General features: G+C 42.8%; 1 protein-coding gene across 3 annotated transcripts in view; it reads right to left on the minus strand.

Annotated features, from left to right (window-relative positions):
* PKD1L1 (polycystin 1 like 1, transient receptor potential channel interacting) overlaps positions 1-22,736 on the minus strand; it is a 412,276-nt gene that overhangs the window by 228,238 nt on the left and 161,302 nt on the right. For all 3 annotated transcript variants that reach the window (XM_073630682.1, XM_073630680.1, XM_073630681.1), the window contains exons 18-21: positions 22,274-22,468; positions 15,581-15,820; positions 10,056-10,169; positions 3,113-3,270 (exon numbers count right to left, since the gene is read on the minus strand). In XM_073630682.1, the coding sequence (XP_073486783.1) occupies positions 3,113-3,270; positions 10,056-10,169; positions 15,581-15,820; positions 22,274-22,468 (707 nt within the window). The remainder of the gene's footprint in view (positions 1-3,112; positions 3,271-10,055; positions 10,170-15,580; positions 15,821-22,273; positions 22,469-22,736) is intronic.

Here is a 22,736-nt window from a genome sequence, read left to right on the forward strand (position 1 = left end):
GCATTACCACATTGCACCTTAAATTAAAGTCATAAATCAAACCAATAAACTTAAAGAACATCTAAAGTTCAACTGAATTGCATGCATTCAGAAGGAAAACTGTGGTAACAAGCATAAACTAAAAGAAGGTATAATGCCGCATACACGCGATCGGACTTTCTGGCATACTTGGTCCGGCAGACTTTCCGACGGACTTTGTCCGCCAGGCGCGCCGGACTTAAAAACGGACGGACTTGCCTACACATGACCGGACTTTCCGGCGGGCTAGGTCCGTCCGTCTTTCCGACGGACTTTCGCCGGAGTTACGGCAGACTTTCAGAATGAACGGACTTGCCCACACATGGACAAGTCCGTTCATTTTGAACGTCACTCAGGTACAACGGGACTAGAAAAGGAAGTCAATCTTGCCGCTTTTATCGGCGAGATTGACACCTTGCGAGCCCCGTCGCGGGGCATACCAGGCCCTTAGGTCTGGTATGGATTATAAAGGGAAGCCCCTACGCCGAAAAAACGGCATGGGGTCCCCCCTAAAATCCATACCTGACCCCGATCCAAGCACGCAGCCCGGCCGGTCAGGAAAGGGGGTGGGGACGAGCGAGCGCCCCCCCTCCTGAACAAGGGCCTCTTCCCGACAACCCTGGCCGTTGGTTGTCGGGGTCTGCGGGCGGGGGGCTTATCGGAATCCGGGAGCCCCTATAATAAGAGGGCCCCCAGATCCCGGCCCCCCACCCTATGTGAATGAGTATGGGATACCCATTCACCTAGGGAAAAAGTGTCAGTAATAAAACACACTACACAGGTTTTTAAAATAATTTATTAAACAGCTCCGGGGGGGGTCTTCTTCCGGCTTCGGGGGTCCCTCCGGTTCCTCTTCCCCCGGCGTCCGGTTGGTTCTTCTCCGCTCTCTCTGGCCTCTTCTCCCGGTGTTCCAGTTCTTCTGTCGGCTCCTCCGCTGTCTTCATGCCACTCTTTTGCCAGCATGCCCAGGGACTGTGACGGCATAAGGGGGCGGGGTCTCCGCCTATATAAGTCACAACGGAGCGCTCAGAGAGCAGTCCAGCCGGAGAGAGCGTCATGTCAACATCTGGAGAAGAGAAGAGGGAAGAAGACAAGAAGCCCAGAAGTCCGGACCTCCGCTGGCAAAAGAGCGGCACGAAGACAGTGGAGGAGCCGGCAGAAGAACTGGAACACCGGGAGAAGAGGCCAGAGAGAGCGGAGAAGAGGAACTGGAGGGACCCCCGAAGCCGGAAGAAGACCCCCGAAGCCGGAGGAAGACCCCACCGAAGCTGTTTAATAAATTATTTTTAAAACCTGTGTAGTGTGTTTTATTATTGACACTTTTTCCCTAGGTGAATGGGTAGGGGTAGCATGTACCCCATACTCATTCACATAGGGTGGGGGGCCGGGATCTGGGGGCCCTCTTATTATAGGGGGCTCCCGGATTCCGATAAGCCCCTCGCCCACAGACCCCGACAACCAACGGCCAGGGTTGTCGGGAAGAGGCCCTTGTCCTCATCAACATGGGGACAAGGTGCTTTGGGATGGGGGGGCCCCGCAGGGCGCCCCCTCCCCCAAAGCACCCACCCCCCATGTTGAGGGCATGCGGCCTGGTACGGTTCAGAGGGGGGGGCGCTCGCTCGTCCCCACCCCCTTTCTTGACCGGCCGGGCTGCGTGCTCAGATCGGGGTCTGGTATGGATTTTAGGGGGGACCCCATGCCGTTTTTTTGGCGTAGGGGGTTTCCTTTAAAATCCATACCAGACCTAAGGGCCTGGTATGCCCCGCGCTCACCGCAATAGGAAAATTTGTTTTTCCTATTGCAGTGAGCGCGAAATGCAATACCCTGCATCGTATCTGGTCCGTTGGACCAGCATACAGACGAGCGGGCTTTCCGTCAGAAACTGAGTCCGACGGAAAGATTTAAAACATGTTTCAAATCTAGGTCCGGCGGACTTTTGGGAAAAAGTCCGCCGGAGCCTACACACGGTCGGATTGTCCGGTGGACTCTGGTCCGCCGAACCAAGTATGCCGGAAAGTCCGCTCGTGTGTACGCGGCATAAGTTGTAGCTATCAGATACATAAGTCATGCATCCAAAAGCAAAGTAATGGCAGGTAGCAGATCCGCAATATAGTGAAAGTGTAATTGCACAGATTGCTGGAAGTAAATTATATCACATAAGCTGGAGCTTACAACCACAGCCGAATAAATGTGAGTATCATTACAGACAAGCCCTTCTGATGAAGCCGCAAATTGAAGGGAAATATGCCAAGGACCTGAAAGGTCCATGCTACAGAGACTGAACTGGCTGACAATTTTTGAGGGTGGAGTGGTAAGAGCAACACTGAAACAGTACATTAGCAGCACTAATAGCAGCACAATTAATGTGTTATATTGGTATTTACTTTGAGTCAACTCCAGGCTAGAAACATCCATATCTCTTTTCTCAATTTCAGTGAAAAAAACCCAAAAACTAAAGACACTAAGTTTCTAATTGTCAAAAATGTAATTGATTTCCCAAGAATATATTTAATCAATAATTATAGTGAGCAACTTTAAACTTGAACACTTGTGCTCATTTTATAATATTGCTGTGGTCTAGAAATGTTAATGTAGTGCTGCCCAAATCAGTTTCATTAACCTCTATAACAATAACTAAATCTACCAGTTCCCATCACCCAAACCTCATTATTGGTCCAACACTATGAGAGGCAGTTGTACAGACCAATAGTGAAGCTTAGGAAGTAAAAAGCAGTGGAACCAGTCCTTTGACTGAATAAACACAATTCACAAAAAAAAATGGGAAGGCTTAGGGGTTTGTTGAGAAGTAGCTCTGTTGCAGTTAGGAATGCAGGGATGTGCCTAGAGACAATTCCCAATAAGTAGTAGCACTACAGAACACAGGTTGATGATCTGATTTGAAAACCTAATGGTCGGTTAACTGAGCTAAAGATCTGACAAGTCATTATACAATAAACACAGGACTACTGCTTTTCAACACATTTAAAAATATCATGTTCCTTTCAGTACAAATTCAATAATTCTAGTATACACATTTCATTATATTGTACGGTATATAGCAATTTTAATAAATATTAAACATAGTGCTCCTTACCTTATCAAAAGTAAGACAGGAAAGGTTCTAGATCCAGTATCGTGAAATGTAACCATTATTCTTAAAGCAGCATGTTTAGCATCAGTAGTTGTGTTAAAATGATGAAAATTTATCTTGTCCCGAAATAATGAAAATTGAGTTTGGTTCAACAGTGTATTCTAAAAAAAAGGTTAACAGATTAACCAATCAGATTGTTTCATCCTCCCCTTTTACATTTCAATAAAAATTTCACAGTCAGTATATACATGTCTCTCCATTAAGATACATTTTTCAAGTTTAAAAACTCCTCCAAGTTTAAAAATGTCTATTTAGTGACAGGCATTGCATTGTTGACATAGAAGCACACATTGAAGCTATACTTTCTTAAGCCACTGGGTTAATCCTGCGAAGAATCCGGAAGGGCCCAATAAACCGAGGTGCGAACTTCAGAGAGGGAACAGGAAGTCGGAGGTTACAAGATGACAACCAGACCCTGTCCCCAACCTGGTAGGAAGAAGCAGGCAGGCGTCTGCGGTCAGCACAGAGTCTGCACCTATCATTAGCATGTCGCAAAGCCTCCTGGACTTGTGCCCAAGTAGAACAAAGACCACCGAGATGCTCCTCTAACGCAGGAATACTCCGCGGAACAAATGAGTCAGGCAACATGGAAGGTTGGAAACCATAGTTTACCATAAATGGGGACAATCGGGAGGCAGAATTCAAGGCACTATTGTGAGCAAACTCCGCCCAGGGTAAGAGGTCTGACCAGTTGTTATGATGGTCAGAAATATAGCAATGTAGGAACTGCTCCAAGGACTGATTGGCTCGTTCTGTAGCACCATTAGACTGCGGGTGATATGCAGAGGAGAAAGCAGGCTGAATTCCCAACTGTGCACAAAAAGCTTGCCAGAACCGGAACACAAACTGACTACCCCTGTCCAAGACAATCACCTTGGGTAGCCCATGTAAGTGAAAGATTTCCCGAGCAAAAATGGAAGCCAGTTCCTTAGAAGTGGGCAACTTCTTAAATGGAATACAATGAGACATTTTCAAGAACCGGTCGACCACCATAAGGATAACTGTGTTGCCCTGGGAGTTGGGTAACTCCACAATGAAATCCATAGAAAGGTGGGTCCAGGGCCTTTCTCCATTGGGTATGAGTTTTAGGAGGCCCACTGGAAGGTGTTGTGGAGTCTTACTCTGAGTGAACACGTAACAGGCAGCTACGAAGGCAGTTACAGCGGGGACAGAAAGTATTCAGACCCCCTTAAATGTTTCACTCTTTGTTATATTGCAGCAATTTGCTAAAATCATTTAAGTTCATTTTTTTCCTCATTAATGTACACACAGCACCCCATATTGACAGAAAAACACAGAATTGTTGACATTTTTGCAGATTTATTAAAAAAGAAAAACTGAAGTATCACATGGTCCTAAGTATTCAGACCCTTTGCTCAGTATTTAGCAGAAGCACCCTTTTGATCTAATTCAGCCATGAGTCTTTTTGGGAAAGATGCAACAAGTTTTTCACACCTGGATTTGGGGATCCTCTGCCATTCCTCCTTGCAGATCCTCTCCAGTTCTGTCAGGTTGGATGGTAAACGTTGGTGGACATCCATTTTTAGGTCTCTCCAGAGATGCTCAATTGGGTTTAAGTCAGGACTATGGCTGGGCCATTCAAGAACAGTCATGGAGTTGTTGTGAAGCCACTCCTCCTTTATTTTAGCTGTGTGCTTAGGGTCATTGTCTTGTTGGAAGGTAAACCTTCGGCCCAGTCTAAGGTCCTGAGCACTCTGGAGAAGGTTTTCGTCCAGGATATCCCTGTACTAGGCCGTAGTCATCTTTCCCTCGATTGCAACCAGTCGTCCCTGCAGCTGAAAAACACCCCCACAGCATGATGCTGCCACCACCATGCTTCACTGTTGGGACTGTATTGGACAGGTGATAAGCAGTGCCTGGTTTTCTCCACACATATCACTTAGAATTAAGGCCAAAAAGTTCTATCTTGGTCTCATCAGACCAAAGAATCTTATTTCTCACCATCTTGGAGTCCTTCAGGTGTTTTTTAGCAAACTCCATGCAGGCTTTCATGTGTCTTGCACTGAGGAGAGGCTTCCGTCGGGCCACTCTGCCATAAAGCCCCGACTGGTGGAGGGCTGCAGTGATGGTTGACTTTCTACAACTTTCTCCCATCTCCCAACAGCATCTTTGGAGCTCAGGCACAGTGATCTTTGGGTTCTTCTTTATCTCTCTCACCAAGGCTCTTCTCCCCCGATAGCTCAGTTTGGCCAGACGGCCGCTCTAGGAAGGGTTCTGGTCATCCCAAACGTCTTCCATTTAAGGATTATGGAGGCCACTGTGCTCTTAGGAACCTTAAGTGCAGCAGAAATTTTTTTGTAACCTTGGCCAGATCTGTGCCTTGCCACAATTCGGTCTCTGAGCTCTTCAGGCAGTTCCTTTGACCTCATGATTCTCATTTGCTCTTACATGCACTGTGAGCTGTAAAGTCTTATACCAGAATTGTTGGGAAATGGCCCAAAAGAGTTGATTCTTCCCAGCAGCCTTGGGAGAATGGTAAGTCTGTAGCATGGCAGTATGGAGACTCTCTGGGACAAAAGCATCGGTCACAAGGTTTCTCAGGAGGAACATAAACCTGAGCAGCAAGAATTTTGTCACCCAAAGGAGAAGTGAGACTGGTGCGAACCGTAGTCAGAATACAATCAGGAGGAATCACAGCAAGCGGAACCAACTCCATCTTGGAAGTGGAGGAAAATTGTTATGACAAGACGTCAGCCCTTACATTCTTAGTACCGGGTAAGAATGAGACAATGTAATTGAAACTAGACAAGAAAAGAGCCCATCGCACCCTACTGGGAGACAGGCGTTTAGCCTCAGACAAGAATCTGAGATTCTTATGGTCAGTAAGATTGAGAACCGGCACAGTGGTACCTTCAAGGAGATGTCTCTATTCTTTCAGGGCTAAAATGATCGCTAACAGCTCTCTGTCACCAATCTCGTAATTGCACTCTGCAGGTGACAATTTCTTGGAAAAGTAGCCACAAGGATGCATAGCGCTCTGAGAGGTACGACATTGAGACAAAAGGGCACCAACTCCAGTCTCAGAAGCATCAACCTCAAGGAAAAAAGGTAACATAGGATCAGGATCAGGGGCCACTGTAGGACTGCTGAAAGTTTCTCTGGGTCCATCGAAAAACCAGCAGTGGAAATGACATGATTCACAATGGAATTTGCACTTCTCCAATTTACAATAGAGATTGTTCTCTCTTAGTTTCTGAAGCACATGACAGACATCTGTGTGGTGGCTCTCCAGGGACCAGGGGAAAATATGAGGATATCGTCAAGATAAACCACCACACATAACTGCAACAAATCTTGGAGGACATTGTTAATAAATTCCTGGAAAACTGCCGGGGCTTTACAAAGGTCAAAAGACATTACGAGGTACTCATAATGGCCTGTTCTGGTATTAAACTCAGTTTTCCACTCGTCACCCTCTTTAATCCTCACGAGACTGTATGCCCCTCTCAAATCAAGCTTTGTGAAAATCGTTGCTCCCTTGAGGTGGTCAAATAACTCCGTAATCAACGGAATCGGATAGGCATTCTTAATCGTGAAACGATTAGGACCCCTATAATCAATACAAGGTCTCAGTTCACCACTCCTCTTCTTCACAAAGAAGAAACCAGCACCAGCAGGAGACAAGGATTTGCGGATGAAACTTTGAGAAAGTGCGTCTGCAACATACTCCTCCATGGCCTTATTCTCCAAGACCGACAAAGGGTAAACCCGGCCAAGAGGAGGTATGGCACCAGGTTGAAGGTCAATTGCGCAATCATACGACCGGTGTGGAGGCAAACTACGGGCTTGACCTTTTTCAAAGACATCGAAAAAATCACGGTACTCCTCCGGCAGGGAGGAGAGAGAAGAAGTGCACAGGACCTTGGCTACCTTCTGGAAGCATGTCTTACTGCATTATGGCGACCAGGAGAGAACCTCAGCACAAAGCCAATTAAAAGAGGGGTTGTGCCTCTGTAACCAAGGATAACCAATAACCAGTGGAAACTTAGGTGAGGAAATAACTTGGAATTGGATTATCTCATGGTGAAGAGCCCCTACAGCCATGGACAATGGAACAGTCTCATCAGTCACATGGGCAGGCTGTAGAGGTCTCATGTCAAGATCCTCAATGGCAAGTGGAGTGTCACGCAGCTGCATCGGAATCAAGTGCTTCGATACAAAGGCAGCATCAATGAATAGGCCTGCAGTCCCAGAGTTGATTAGAGCCTATATCTCGACGGACAACTCAGCCCAAGAAAGGGTAACTGAAACCAAGGGCTTATCCTTTTGGATAACTGGGGACGAAACAACGCCACCTAAGGTCTGTCCGTTACAGGACCTCAAGGTTCGGGTGTTCCCTGGACGGGTAGGACAAGACTTCAAAAAGTGACCTGCCTGGCCACAATAAAGGCACAATCTCTCCCTCCTCCTAAGGGTTCTCTCATCCACAGAAAGATGCATGAAGCCAAAGTGCATGGGTTCATCTTCATTGATCGACTCGGTACCGGGAGGCATTGGAGGTGATGGAGGCAAGAGTGGGACTGCAAAGCTCGGAGACAAATATACAGGAGGCTTCCGCAAGCGCTCCTTAAAAGAGAGTTTCTCTGAGTCTGGAGTCAATGAGGATGGCAAACGTGATCAACTTCTCCAGCTCAGTGGATATATCTTGGGCTGCTATCTCATACTTGATGGTATCCGAGAGACCATGAGAAAAAGCAGCCACGGGGAATGTCAAATACCCTTTTAAAGGAAGCCACAGACTCAGGGTAACTCAAGACAACAGGGTTTTGCGTCTCCCATAGAGGGTTTGCCCAGGCCAAGACTCTATCAGAAAGCAAAGATATCACAAAACCTACTTTACTTCTGTCCTTGGGAAATGCCTGGGGCAGCATCTCAAAGTATATCTCAACCTGGTTGAGAAACCCTCTGCATTGGACTGGATCGCCCCCAAATCACTGGGGAAGTGGAGCGGAACCAGACATACCTCTTATAGAGGTAATACTCTATGAGGGTGCCTGCACAGAGACTGGAGCAGCAGCAGAGACGGCCTGCAACACAGGTTGTACCAGAGCAGCAACAGTGGGAGATTCCAGGTGAGCCATGGGACTCAGAAGCCATGGCAAACTGATCCATGCGGTGATCCTGCTCTTTCAATCTGGAAAAAATATTACCAACAAGTGGATTGACCGCATGTTCTGAATTCATGGCCTTTGCCTACTGTCAGAAACCATCAATTAGACCAAGACAGAAGTACAGTTAAATCTCACTTGTTTAATAATAATAAAAAAAGGTAAACAGAGTAAATGTAGTCAAAACATAGCCAGAGTTCAGGCACCAGAACAGATAGTCAGACAAGCCAAAACGTCAGGGAGCCAGAGATGAGCGTAGTAGAACAGCAAGCAGGATCTGGAGCCAGAAGGAATGTCAGCTAACAGGAACACAGGAGAGCGTCTCTAGAGACATGACCAAGGCAAAAGCAGAGATCATCTGGGCTGGACGGCTTAAGTAGGCAGGACTGACTAGCAGGATATCATCAACAGGTGAGTCAATGTGGAGAGTTAGGAGCTGGCATTTAGCCGACAGCTGAGCGGCCAGTTCAGAGAAGAAAGGGCTGAGCCCAGCCCTGACAAAATCAAAGAGAATGTTTCATGGAAAAAGCATCCAAGTTGGATATATGAGGACCTACATGAGTACCTTAAGAAACCCATGGCCTTATGTAGTACCCCCTTCAATTGCAGTAGAGTCTTATGTTCATTTCCCACCAGGAAACCAATCTACATGAAGTTTGTATGTTTCCCTGTGATTGTGCGAGTTTCATTTAGGTGATTCAGCTTCCTTCCAAACTCAAAAAATATACTTGTAATCTAATTACCACTTCTACAGGATATACTGTATAGAATAGGGACTGCTGTGATTGGTCTATTCAATTTTGTTATGTGCATCACGACTTATCAGACCTATATAACTGCATAACATAAAAAGCAACAAAGAGAGTATAATTACCAATAAATTATGCAGTAATCAGTGCTTTTAAAGAAAATAATTCTATCAAGTTTCAAAGCAAGAATGGTCACAGCTCCCCACTAACACCCCCCCCCCCCCCCATCACCAATTGTAGATGAAGCTCTTAAAATCCAGGGCAGTCCAGAGTTATCTGGTACTATTGGCAAATGTTCAGATTACTTTTACTTTAGCTCCATTCCACTGTAGTATTATAAATATTATCATTTATTATTATTATTATTATTGTAATAAATAATTGTTATAATTTGTAGATGCTGACAATTTGAAATACATTGCACATAAATATTGGTAGAGCTACAGGAACAACACTTTAATCAGATCCTCATTAGCTGGTTTTGTGGACACCACAGTTCCAATGAAGATATACTGTATGCAGATCTCTGTATGTGTAATACTATCATAACATAATGGGTGCATTCAAACTTCTCTAAGCATATCAATAATAAAAAAAAGAGTTACCATAAAGTTGTGTGCCTATAGGCGGCAGAGGTTAGAGTTGGTCTTCCCTGTAAAGTTATTGAGCACACATTTTGTATTTCCTACCATCAGCAGAAATACAGTTACCTCGTAAACTTATTTACAGAGTCACATATTCTAAGCTGCCTGAGGACCAGTAAAACAAACAAACAAAACAATGTTCTGTGTAAAAGAGGTGATCTTAGCAATGAGGGGTTCCTGTGGGTGCCAGAGGTTGTGTGCCTATAGGCCCAAGTGATGAAAATCTAGTCCTGATCATATGTGAAATATCCTAATACACTGGGCCCACTGAAAGCGACAATCCTGCAAACAATGTGCCCAAACTGCAAAATTAATTTCAGAGTAGTTCTTAGGTTTAAGTCAAGTCAAATAATCACTAACTTACTTGGGTTTTTCTGTTGTCAATCTCCATTGTCACTGGTGTTACAATATTTCTGTTGTTAAGCTTTCTTTTACTGCGGCAGTCAAATAGATTAAGGCTTGTAAAACCATTATCCAGCTAAAAAAAAGTCAAATCAGTCAATGCCCAACAGAAATAATTCCAGCTGTAAATGCATACATGACTGTATCAAAAGACGTTTATTGTATTATTTTATGTTGTATAGTTTATCACATAGAAAGGTACATAACTTATCTTTGTTGTAGAACTTGTATACTTCTAACTATCATATTCATTTTAATATATTTGGGGTTTAACATTCTTTTGAAGTTGGAATACTTATTCAGAGATTCACTTACCTATATTTTAAAAGTTTTTTTGCCTAAGTTGGTCAAAAAAAGAACTCACACTGAAGACAGATGTTTATTGCTAGAATGGTTGGTTGGTTGACGTCCTAGCAGGTTACAACATTCTCATGTCTTTCATTATATAGATCAAATCTGTCACTTATATAAGCTACCTCTTATATGCTAACAAGTAATGAGTACCAGATGGTTAAGTTGCAGCTTTCAAAATGATTTTATTGCATGGTCATTAAGTTCATCCATTGGCTTCATACAACCCCTGGCAAAAATTATGGAATCACCAGTCCCTGAGGATGTTCCTTCAGTTGTTTATTGTTGTAGAAAAAAAGCAGATCACAGACATGGCCAAAAACTAAAGGCATTTCAAATGGAAACTTTCTGGCTTTAAGAAACACTAAAAGAAATCAAGAAAAATAATTGTGGTGGCCAGTAACAGTTAGATTTATAGAACAAGCACAGGGAATAAATTATGGAATCACTCAATTCTGAGGAAAAAAATATGGAATCACCCTGTAAATTTTCATTACAAACACGAACATCTGCATCAGATAAAATCTGCTTGTTAGTATGTAGGTAAAGAGGGTAAATCATCACGCAGTGTTGCACAAGATGTTGGTTGTTCACAGTCGGCTGTGTCTAAAACATGGACCAAATACAAACAACATGGGAAGGTGGTTAAAGGCAAGCATACTGGTAGACCAAGGAAGACATCAAAGCGTCAAGACAGAAAACTTAAAGCAATATGCCTTGAAAACAGAAAATGTACAACAAAACAAATGAGGAACAAATGGGAGGAAACTGGAGTCAACATCTGTGACCAAACTGTAAGAAACCGCCTAAAGAAAATGGAATTTACATACAGAAAAGCTAAAAGAAAGCCATTTCTAACACCTAAACACAAAAAAACAAGGTCACAATGGGCTAAGGAAAGGCAATCGTGGACTGTGGATGATTGGATGAAAGTCATATTCAGTGATGAATCTCGAATCTGCATTGGGCAAGGTGATGATGCTGGAACTTTTGTTTGGTGCCGTTCCAATGAGATTTACACAGACGACTGTCTGAAGACAACATGCAAATTTCCACAGTCAATTATGATATGGGGCTGCATGTCAGGTAAAGGCAATGGGGAGATGGCTGTCATTAAATCTTCAATAAATGCACAGGTTTACATTGAAATTTTGGACACTTTTCTTATCCCATCTATTGAAAGGATGTTTAGGGATGATGAAATCATTTATCAAGATGATAATGCATCTTGCCATAGAGCAAAAACTGTGAAAAAATTCCTTGAAGATAGACACATAAGGTCAATGTCATGGCCAGCAAACAGTCCGGATCTCAATCCAATTGAAAATGCAGTCGGCTGCATAAGAGACATTTTCTTTATGTCCTCCCGAGTACCCCTACCCAACGAACCCCCCCAAAAAAGATGTCATGTCTACAGCAAGCGTGGATATAGTTGAGTTGAGTATTAGCGTAGGGTACAGCATTGCACAGACTAGGCACACTTTCACAGGGTCTCCCAAGATGCCATCGCATTTTGAGGGACCCGAACCTGGAACCAGTTACAGTTATAAAAGTTACAGTTACAAAAAAAAGTGTAAAAAAATTTAAAAAAAAACACAAAAAATATATAAAAAAAAAAAAAATAGTTGTCGTTTTATTGTTCTCTCTCTCTCTATTCTCTATTCTGCAATGTTTTATTGTTATGTTTTATCAAGTTTACTTTTCAGGTATGTAATTTTTTATACTTTACCGTTTACTGTGTTTTACTGTTAACCATTTTTTTGTCTTCAGGTACACAATTCACGAATTTGAGTGGTTATACCAGAATGATGCCTGCAGGTTTAGGTATCATCTTGGTATCATTCTTTTCAGCCAGCGGTTGGCTTTCATGTAAAAGCAATCCTAGCGGCTAATTAGCCTCTAGACTGCTTTTACAAGCAGTGGGAGGGAATGCCCCCCCCACCGTCTTCCGTGTTTTTCTCTGGCTCTCCTATCTCAACAGGGAACCTGACAATGCAGCCGGTGATTCAGCCAGCTGACCATAGAGCTGATCAGAGACCAGAGTGGCTCCAAACATCTCTATGGCCTAAGAAACCGGAAGCTACGAGCATTTCATGACTTAGATTTCGCCGGATGTTAACAGCGCCATTGGGAAATTGGGAAAGCATTTTATCACACCGATCTTGGTGTGGTCAGATGCTTTGAGGGCAGAGGAGAGATCTAGGGTCTAATAGACCCCAATTTTTTCAAAAAAGAGTACCTTTCACTACCTATTGCTATCATAGGGGATATTTACTTTCCCTGGGATAACAATAAAAATGATTAAAAAAAAATAAAATGAAAGGAACAGTTTAAAAATAAGATAAAAAAGCAAAAAAATAATAAAGGAAAAAAAAAAAGCACCCCTGTCCCCCCCTGCTCTCGCGCTAAGGCGAACGCAAGCGTCAAATGTAAACAGCAATTGCACCATGCATGTGAGGTATCACCGCGAAGGTCAGATCAAGGGTAGTAATTTTAGCAGTAGACCTCCTCTGTAAATCTAAAGTGGTAACCTGTAAAGGCTTTTAAAGGCTTTTAAAATGTATTTATTTGGTGCCACTGCACGTTTGTGCGCAATTTTAAAGCATGTCATGTTTGGTATCCATGTACTCGGCCTAAGATCATCTTTTTTACTTCATCAAACATTTGGGCAATATAGTGTGTTTTAGTGCATTAAAATTTAAAAAAGTGTGTTTTTTCCCAAAAAAATGCGTTTGAAAAAATTGCTGCGCAAATACTGTGTGAAAAAAAAAAATGAAACACCCACCATTTTAATCTGTAGTGCATTTACTTAAAAAAAATATATATAATGTTTGGGGGTTCAAAGTCATTTTCTTGCAAAAAAAAAATAGTTTTTTCATGTAAACAAAAAGTGTCAGAAAGGGCTTTGTCTTCAAGTGGTTAGAAGAGTGGGTAATGTGTGACATAAGCTTCTAAATGTTGTGCATAAAATGCCAGGACAGTTCAAAACCCCCCCAAATGACCCTATTTTGGAAAGTAGACACCCCAAGCTATTTGCTGAGAGGTATAGTGAGTATTTTGCAGACCTCACTTTTTGTCACAAAGTTTTGAAAATTGAAAAAAGAAAAAAAAAAAATTTTTCTTGTCTGTCTTCATTTTCAAAAACAAATGAGAGCTGCAAAATACTCACCATGCCTCTCAGCAAATAGCTTTGGGTGTCTACTTTCCAAAATGAGGTCATTTGGGGGGGGGGGGGTTGTGCCACCTGGGCATTCCATGGCCTCTGAAACTTTGATAGGTAGTGAAGAGTGAAATCAAAAATTTACGCCCTTAGAAATCCTGAAGGCGGTGATTGGTTTTCGGGGCCCCGTATGCAGTTAGGCTCCCAAAAAGTCCCACACATGTGGTATCCCCATACTCAGGAGAAGCAGCTAAATGTATTTTGGGGTGCAATTCCACATATGCCCATGGCCTGTGTAAGCAATATATCATTTAGTGACAACTTTGTGAAAAAAAAAAATGTGTCACTTTCCTGCAACTTGTGTCAAAATATAAAATATTCCATGGACTCAACATGCCTCTCAGCAAATAGCTTGGGGTGTCTACTTTCCAAAATGGGTCATTGGGTGGGGGGGGTTGTGCCATCTGGACATTTTATGGCCTTCAAAACTGTGATAGGTAGTGAGGAGTGAAATCAAAAATTTACGCCCTTAGAAATCCTGAAGGCGGTGATTGGTTTTCGGGGCCCCGTACGCGGCTAGGCTCCCAAAAAGTCCCACATCATGTGGTATCCCCGTACTCAGGAGAAGCAGCTGAATGTATTTTGGGGTGCAATTCCACATATGCCCATGGCCTGTGTGAGCAATATATCATTTAGTGACAACTTTTTCTAATTTGTTTTTTTTTTTGTCATTATTCAATCACTTTGGACAAAAAAAAATAATATTCAATGGGCTCAACATGCCTCTTAGCAATTTCCTTGGGGTGTCTACTTTCCAAAATGGGGTCATTTGGGGGGGGGGGGTTTGTACTGCCCTGCCATTTTAGCACCTCAAGAAATGACATAGGCAGTCATAAACTAAAAGCTGTGTAAATTACAGAAAATGTACCCTAGTTTGTAGACGCTATAACTTTTGCGAAAACCAATAAATATACGCTTATTGACATTTTTTTTACCAAAGACATGTGGCCGAATACATTTTGGCCTAAATGTATGACTAAAATTGAGTTTATTGGATTTTTTTTATAACAAAAAGTAGAAAATGCCATTTTTTTCAAAATTTTCGGTCTTTTTCCGTTTATAGAGCAAAAAATAAAAACCGCAGAGGTGATCAAATAACATTAAAAGAAAGCTCTATTTGTGGGAAGAAAAGGTCGCAAATTCCATTTGGGTACAGCATTGCATGACCGCGCAATTAGCAGTTAAAGCGACGCAGTGCCAAATTGTAAAAAGTGCTCTGGTCAGGAAGGGGGTAAATCCTTCCGGGGCTGAAGTGGTTAAAGCCAGAAAGTTGCCATTTGAAATGCCTTTAGGTTTTGGCCATGTCTGTGATCTGCATTTTTTCTACAACAATAAACAACTGAAGGAACATCCTCAGGGACTGGTGATTCCATAATTTTTGCCAGGGGTTGTTGTGTCAACTATGCTTTGAATTCAGTAATTTCAGTAATTCTGTTTTTGATTTTTTTTTCCTATTTTTTCTGACATGTTGGTGTTATATCTTTAATTTGGATGTTATAAGTTGCACTGAGTAAATAGAGCTGGATAAAACAAAAACTGTGTTTGTCTTCATTTCAGGCTGCAAAGCAACAAAATGTGATTATTTTAAAGGGGGAGGGGGTTGATTATTTTCTATACCCACTGTAGCTGTTTGTTCAGTAACTCAAAAAAAGTAAATGCTTTTTACATACATTTCCAGAAGCAGAGGTAGAGCGCTTGTAAGCTAACTTCTAAGTTCATGGTTTGTTTATCTTACAATAGTCTCGTATTTTGTCTGCCAACAATTACATAAATATATATCTTCTTTCTTCTTCCTTCTTCTACTTACCAAAACTGCAAGTTACATTTAATACATCTTTGGTCATTCCTCTAAGACCATAACATAATATATCTAAGAGGATCATATAATATATCATTTTTTTTCAATGTGTACCTACCTCAAATGGCAGTGTTGCCCAGAAATACTCTTTATCTTTGAAATACATCAGCTGACTTATGTAACACGTGAAAGCTGAAGTATTATGTGTTCTGCATGAAGTATCCAGTAATTTGGGGAAATGAACTGTTGCAGGACCAATTGTTTGAATGTAGTTCTGACAGTTTTCATGTATGCTAGTCTGAAGTTCCAGAAAACTTGTGCTAAGATTGAACTGCTGCTCGCTGTTTAAGATAATGTGCTTCAGTGAAACAAAATGCAGAAAAAAATAAAATAAAATATACATTAAATGAAAATAATAACAATAGTTCTTTACATACTAAAATGCTAAAGAGTTCAAGTTACATATTATAATAAAACAGTGTAAACAAAGTAGCTAGTAAGTTGCCTTAAATTATCGATGTCAACTGCATTCTCTAGATCAGGGGTAGGCAACCCCGGCACTAGTGCTGAAAGCGGCACTCAAAGCCTCTTTTGTTGGCACTCACATCCCTCCTCATCAGCAGAGCAGTGCAGGGAAGTGTCAGTGAGACACTAATGCATTCCAATTTCAGAACTCCCCACGCCACACATGAACTGAGGGGTAGGCACTGTGCCCCCACACATTGATGGGAAACATTGTTTGGTTCTCTAACTTTGCTGTAGCTGCAATCGTCAGCTTTTGTGATGGGGGAAGAGATTGGGTGCAGTTCTGCTAGAGGGGGCGGTCCCTGTTTCCAGGAGGAGGAGGACTGTCATTTGTCCCTGCTAAAGCGAATCACAGTCCTGCTAGCCCCATCCACCATCTGGGAGGAAGATGAGTCACTTGCTTGCCACTACCAATCTCAGAAAGAAGGGATTTCACAGTGATTGAAAAAACCCCAATCAGATGACAGTTTGTGGAATTACTGTTGAGCTTCTGGGTACTTTCTTGAAATTATTCCTGAACCTTTGCATCACTTACTACTGAACCCCTGCACTCTGTGTCCCTTTAAGCCACAGCCAGTATTCAGCACAATGAAAATCACACCCAACTTTTGCTGCGGCACAAAGCGCCGTACTTTTCCTCAGCTGCGGGGGGCCCAACTTATGATCCTGCACACAGGCCCACTTCTTTCAGAAAATACCCCTGACCTGAGCTCATCATTGCGCATCTATTCCAGATGCTTGTATGTGACATCACATACAAGCACGTGGGCTGGATGCGAGAGGTGGATCAGAAGGGTGTGTGTGACAGGACAGGGAAATGTGTCTCATCTCTGCTTCCTTTCACCACTCTGCATATCACGCATATCATAGATGAGAAGAGGGTACAGCAGTGGAGCAGATGAGTAGGAGGGTACAGCAGTGGGGGAAAATGAGCAGGAGTAGTTCAGAGGTGGGACAGAAGAGCAGGAGGTACAATGGTGGGGCAGATGTACAGGGAGGTACAGTGGTGGAAGAGATGAGAAGGGACTTCAGCAGTGGGACATTGATGGGGCAGATTAGCAGGGGGGTTCGGTGTTGGGGCAGACGAGAAGGGGGTTCAGTGATGGGACAGAAAAGCAGGGGGGTAGAGCAGTGGGGCAGATGTGAAAGAAGGTGTATTGGTAGGACAGAAGAGCAGGGGGAACAGAAATGGGGCAAAAGAGAAGGGGGTACAGAGGTGAGACAGATGTTCAGGAGGTACATTGGTGGGGCAGATGAGCAGATGGGTTTAGTGTTAGGACAGATGAAAAGGTGATTCAGTAGTGAGACAGAAGAGCATGGGGATACGTTGATGGAGCAGATGTGCAGTAGGGAACAGTGGTGGGGCAGATGAGCAGCAGGGTTACAGTAGTGCGAGGGATGAGAAGGGGGTTCAGCGGTGGGACAGAAAAGCAGGGGGATACAGTGATGGGGCGGATGAGCAGGGGGTTACAGTGGTGGGACAGATGAGCGGGGGGGGGTTCAGTGTTGGAGCAGATGAGAAGGGGGTTCAGTGGTGGGACAGATGAGCAGGGGGGGTTCAGTGTTGGGCCAGATGAGAAGGGAGTTCAGCGGTGGGACAGAAGAGCAGCAGGGGGATACAGCGGTGGGGCAGATGTGAAAGGAGGTGCATTGGTGGGACAGATGAGCAGGGAGTTACAGTGGTTGGGCAGAAGAGCAGGGGTACAGAGGTGGTGCAGATGTACAGGGGGTACAGGGGTAGGGCAGATGTGAAAGGAGGTGCATTGGTGGGACAGATGAGCAGGGAGTTACAGTGGTTGGGCAGAAGAGCAGGGGTACAGAGGTGGTGCAGATGTACAGGGGGTACAGGGGTAGGGCAGATGTGAAAGGAGGTGCATTGGTGGGACAGATGAGCAGGGGGTTACAGTGGTTGGGCAGAAGAGCAGGGGGTACAGAGGTGGGGCAGATGTACAGGGGGGTACAGTGGCAGGGCAGAGGAGAAAGGAGGTACATTGGTGGGACAGATGAGCAGGGGGTTACAGTGGTTGGGCAGAAGAGCAGGGGGTACAGAGGTGGGGCAGATGTACAGGGGGGTACAGTGGCAGGGCAGAGGAGAAAGGAGGTACATTGGTGGGACAGATGAGCAGGGGGAACAGAGGTAGGACAGATGTGCAGGAGGTACAGAGGTAAGACAGATGTGCAGGAGGTACATTGGTGAGGCAGATGAGAAAGGGGGTTACAGTGGTGGGGCAGATGAGCAGATAAGTTCAGTGTTAGGACAAATGAGAAGACGGTTCAGAGGTGAGCCAGAATAGCATGGGGGTACGGCGGTGGAGCAGATGTGCAGGGAGGTACAGTGGTGGGACAGATGAGAAAGGGGAAACATTGGTGGGCAGATGAGCAGGGGGTTACAGTGGTGGGACAGAAGAGCAGGGGGTTACAGTGGTGGGACAGAAGAGCAGGGTGGTACAGTGGTGGGACAGAAGAGCAGGGTGGTACGATGGTGGGGCAGATGATAAGGGGGTTATAGTGGTGGGACAGATGAGCTGGGGGTTACAGTGGTGGGACAGGTGAGCAGGGGGGCTCATCTGGCAAATGTGCAGGATGGTACAGTGGTGGGGCAGATGTGCAGGGGGGTACAGTGGTAAAACAGATTTGCAGGGGGGACAGTGATCTGAGGTGTGAAGGTGCATGAATTGGGGCTGATCTGAGGCGTGAGAGTGCAGGATGGTAATTTCTCACTACTACTCAAGTAGTTTACAGCATTTATTAAAAAAATCCTTTTCGTGATTGAGAGTGTGAAGTTGACATTTTTTTGTTATAAAATCGGCACTCTCAATTTCTTTGAAAATATTTTTCAGCAAACTGTGCTCAAAAGGTTGCCTACCCCTGCTCTAGATCATCTCCAAATATCAATTTAAAAAATCTACAAATGTAAAGGTAAGTTTAAGACTGGGACAAAATCAATGTAGTGCATGTTAAGTCTAAGTGAAGTGCAAAATGTTTGAGTTTGCATATATGGTATTGTTAAAGGAAAAAAAACTGAGCTGCCATTGCTGACTCCTTACTGAGAATGCTTCCCTTGGTGTGGATTGAATATTAAAATCACAGAAAAAAAAAGGATTTTAAGCTTGGCGTGAGTCTGCCCAGCCATGGAACAATGCAATTCTCTATGAGTGTGCTGGGCTGTGTGCTTTTGTTACTTTAACCCCAATTGCAGCAATGGGGGGTTTGTATATCAGAAGAAAACCAGAGTTCTATATGTTGGAGATTGTAGGTCAATGTGAAAGACAATCTTCTTGTTCTGGTCTTCCTCTACTCTCTTCTCATTGTCCCTGCTCTTCTCAAGACCCACTCAATTTTTTTTCTCTTTTCTTTTCCTTCGCTGCTATCCCTGGCTCTACGGTCACCTTTTATAACACATATTTGGTCATTGTAATTATTGGCTGGATAACTCATGGTTCTTTCAATGCAAAAGATGTATGAATAAAATATATTTTGCATTAGGCTGGCCATACACAGAGCAAATTTCTTTCCTGCAACCACAGACAGTGTTGATGCAGGAATCCCTCCTGCCAAGCCATTGTCTTTTCCTGGCGGGGGGTGAGGGGGAAGCCCTTCCCGCTGGGAGAAGATAGTGATTATCACTAGCGGCTTTAGCAAGAGAATCCAGCAGGCTGGCTGTACCCAAGTTGATTGATCGATTAACTTGTTACATTCAGCCTGTCCATTAATGATTCAAACCTTGGCCGGTTCCTGTATGCCTTACTTTACCTTAAAACCCAATCAAACTTCCAGTTTAAATAGGCTAAATACATCTCAGATGCATCAAAAGAAAAGGTGTTTAAATTCTTACAGATTTTTTTCTTTATAAAAACCAACCACAGCCTTAGTAAGAAGGAATAATTTCCCCTAACAACATGCTGCAGAGAAGTACAATTGCTCAATGTGTGGAAGCAGTGATACCCCTGCAGAGGTCTGCTACACCTCCTGCTGAGTCCGAATTATAGCTTATCTGACCGATTTTTTTTTTTTTATGAGGTCATATAATACACATAGATTATTTTATAAGCAACGGTACTAGTACATTCTTGTTTCAAACGTACGCGATATAAACCAGGGTATACACACTTTCATAGATTATTGAGCCTGTTGTTAGGTGTGTGTGTATATATATATATATATATATATATATATATATATATATATATATATATATATATATATATATATATATATATATATAATAGACTTAATAAAATCATAGACTTAAAAATAGCATGCGATGCCAAGCTGCAGTTTCCAAGGCAAGCAAAATCCTTTCTTGTATTAAAAAAAAGAATGGACTGCAGAGAGAGACATATAATTTTCCCCTGTACAAATCATTAGTAAGTTCTCATGTGGAATATGCAGTTCAGTTTTGGGCATTAGTTTACAAAAAGGATATCGGGGAACTGGAGAAAATGCAGAGAAGGGCAACCAAAATTATAAGAGGCATGGAGGAGCTCAGCTATCAGGAGAGATTAGCTGAACTCAATTTATTCTCTTTTGAGAAAAGGAGAATGAGGGGGGATATGATCAACGTGTATAGATACAAAAGTGGTCAAAATAGTGAACTTGTGGAGTTATTCACTTCAAGGTCATCACAGAGGACAAGGGGGCACTCTTTATAACTTGAGGAAAAGATATTTACTCTCCAAATACGGAAAGGCTTCTTCACAGTAAGAGCTGTGAAAATATGGAATAGACTCCCTCAAGAGCTGGTTGTGGCCAGCTTAGTGGATTGTTTTAAAAAAGGTCTGGATTCTTTCTTCAATGTACATAATATAACTGGATACTAATATTTATAGGAAAAGTTGATCCAGGGAATATCTGATTGCCTCTTAGGGGATCAGGAAGGAATTTTTTTTTTCGCCACTGGAGCAAATTGGATCATGCTTTGCTGTTTTTTTTTTTTTGCCTTCCTCTGGATCATCTGGAACAACTGTGGGTATAGGATTGTGTATATGGAGGTTTTCTATGTTTGATTGTGGTTTTTTTTTCTGTGGGTTGAACTGGATGAACTTGTGTCTTTTTTCAACTAGACTACCTATGTAACGATATACTGTATATACGTATGTATATAGATTTATAGAGAGAGAGATAGATATTCTCTTAAACCGAGTTTGATTATAGCACTATACTGTAACTACTAAGGAGCAGGCCCCCCTGATTCCTCCTGTATTGAATTGTATTGTAACTATACTGTTTGCCCTAATGTTGTAAAGCACTGTGCAAATTGTTGGTGCTATATAATTTCTTTATAATAATAACTACCATTTAGTGCCTCCCCAGGCTACGCAAATACAGTAAAGGAATACTGAGATAACCTATTACACATATGGCTAAGCTCAGTTTATCCAAAAGCCAGTAGGAATACTTACAAGGACCTGTCAAGGTCATAGGCATGAGGACTAATCTATGGTGTAAGTGTGTGCAGTGGTAGTGCTACTGATTGCCTACCTCTGCTTGAACATTAATTAATTAGCATATCCTCTACTCCACTTCTCTGACCTGGAGGGAGCTGAGAGTCCGTGAAAGTAAGCCACTGTGTTTTAGCCCATTTTTTAGAAGAGAGATATCATAATAGATTACTTTGTTTTTGAGTTTGGTGATCGTAAAGGGTCTTTTTTTTTTTTTTTTTTTTTTTAAATAACAAAATATTTTACTTACCTGCTCTATGCAATGGTTTTGCACAGAGCAGCCCTGATCCTCCTGGAGTACCTTGCTGCCACTCTTGGCTCCTCCCCTATACCGAATACTCCACTTGCTAGAGGGCACTCATGCAGGCTTGATCCCAAGCTACACTGTATGTGTCTATTGACACACATAGTGCTGCTCGGCCCCGCTCCTCCTCCCACATCACTGGATTTGATTGACAGCAGCAGGAACCAATAGCTCCCACTGCTCTCATTAAGGCCAGTGAGGAGGGAGAGTGAGTGCAGCAACGCTGCTCTTGGGCACAGGGCTGGATCGAGATTGGGGTCAGGTAAGTATTTAAGGAGGGGACTGCATCTAAAAGGTTTTTTTACCCTAATGCAGAGAATGCATTAAAGTAAAAAACCTTTAGACTTTACAACCACTTTAAATTTCTTTGTAACTTTGACATTGCAGTTCATCCAGCAAGCATCTAATCTTGAGGTAAACAAAAACGCATTGAAAATGTAAATTATACCACCTACAATAATCCTGCTTATATCTTAATTCATTAAACAAAAAAAAATTGGAATTGCAAATATACCATTCATTTTAACATTATTGACCTTACCAGCATCAAATCGCTAATAGTATCTATTCCATCCATGAATATATTTTTCATGACTGGCCATTTGGATGACACCTCCATGGCAGTGGATACCAGGGTAATTAAGCTCTTAGCTAATGTTCCCTTTAATGGAATTTCTCTCTCTTTAAGGGATGATTTAACAAAATTGAAAATAAGCATCACACTTTCAGGCATTACCTAGGTAAAAGGATACAAAAAAAATCAATGCTTGACAGCATCTACTAAGCATATATTGCATTTCACATACAATTAAGATCTATACAATAATACTACGGTTAATAATAATTCTTGATACTGGGGTCTAGGGATTTACTATACCAAGGTTTATAGTTCCACGTGTTTAAATACATTATTTATATAACACTAGCAAAAACTAATAGCAAATCCCAATTACTGTGTTTTGTAAATGTTTTAAAGTTAAAGTGAGCCTGTGTCCAGATCATGC

The sequence above is a fragment of the Aquarana catesbeiana genome, linkage group LG05, assembly GCF_042186555.1.
Source record: "Aquarana catesbeiana isolate 2022-GZ linkage group LG05, ASM4218655v1, whole genome shotgun sequence".
In the NCBI taxonomy this organism is placed as follows: Eukaryota; Metazoa; Chordata; class Amphibia; order Anura; family Ranidae; genus Aquarana; species Aquarana catesbeiana.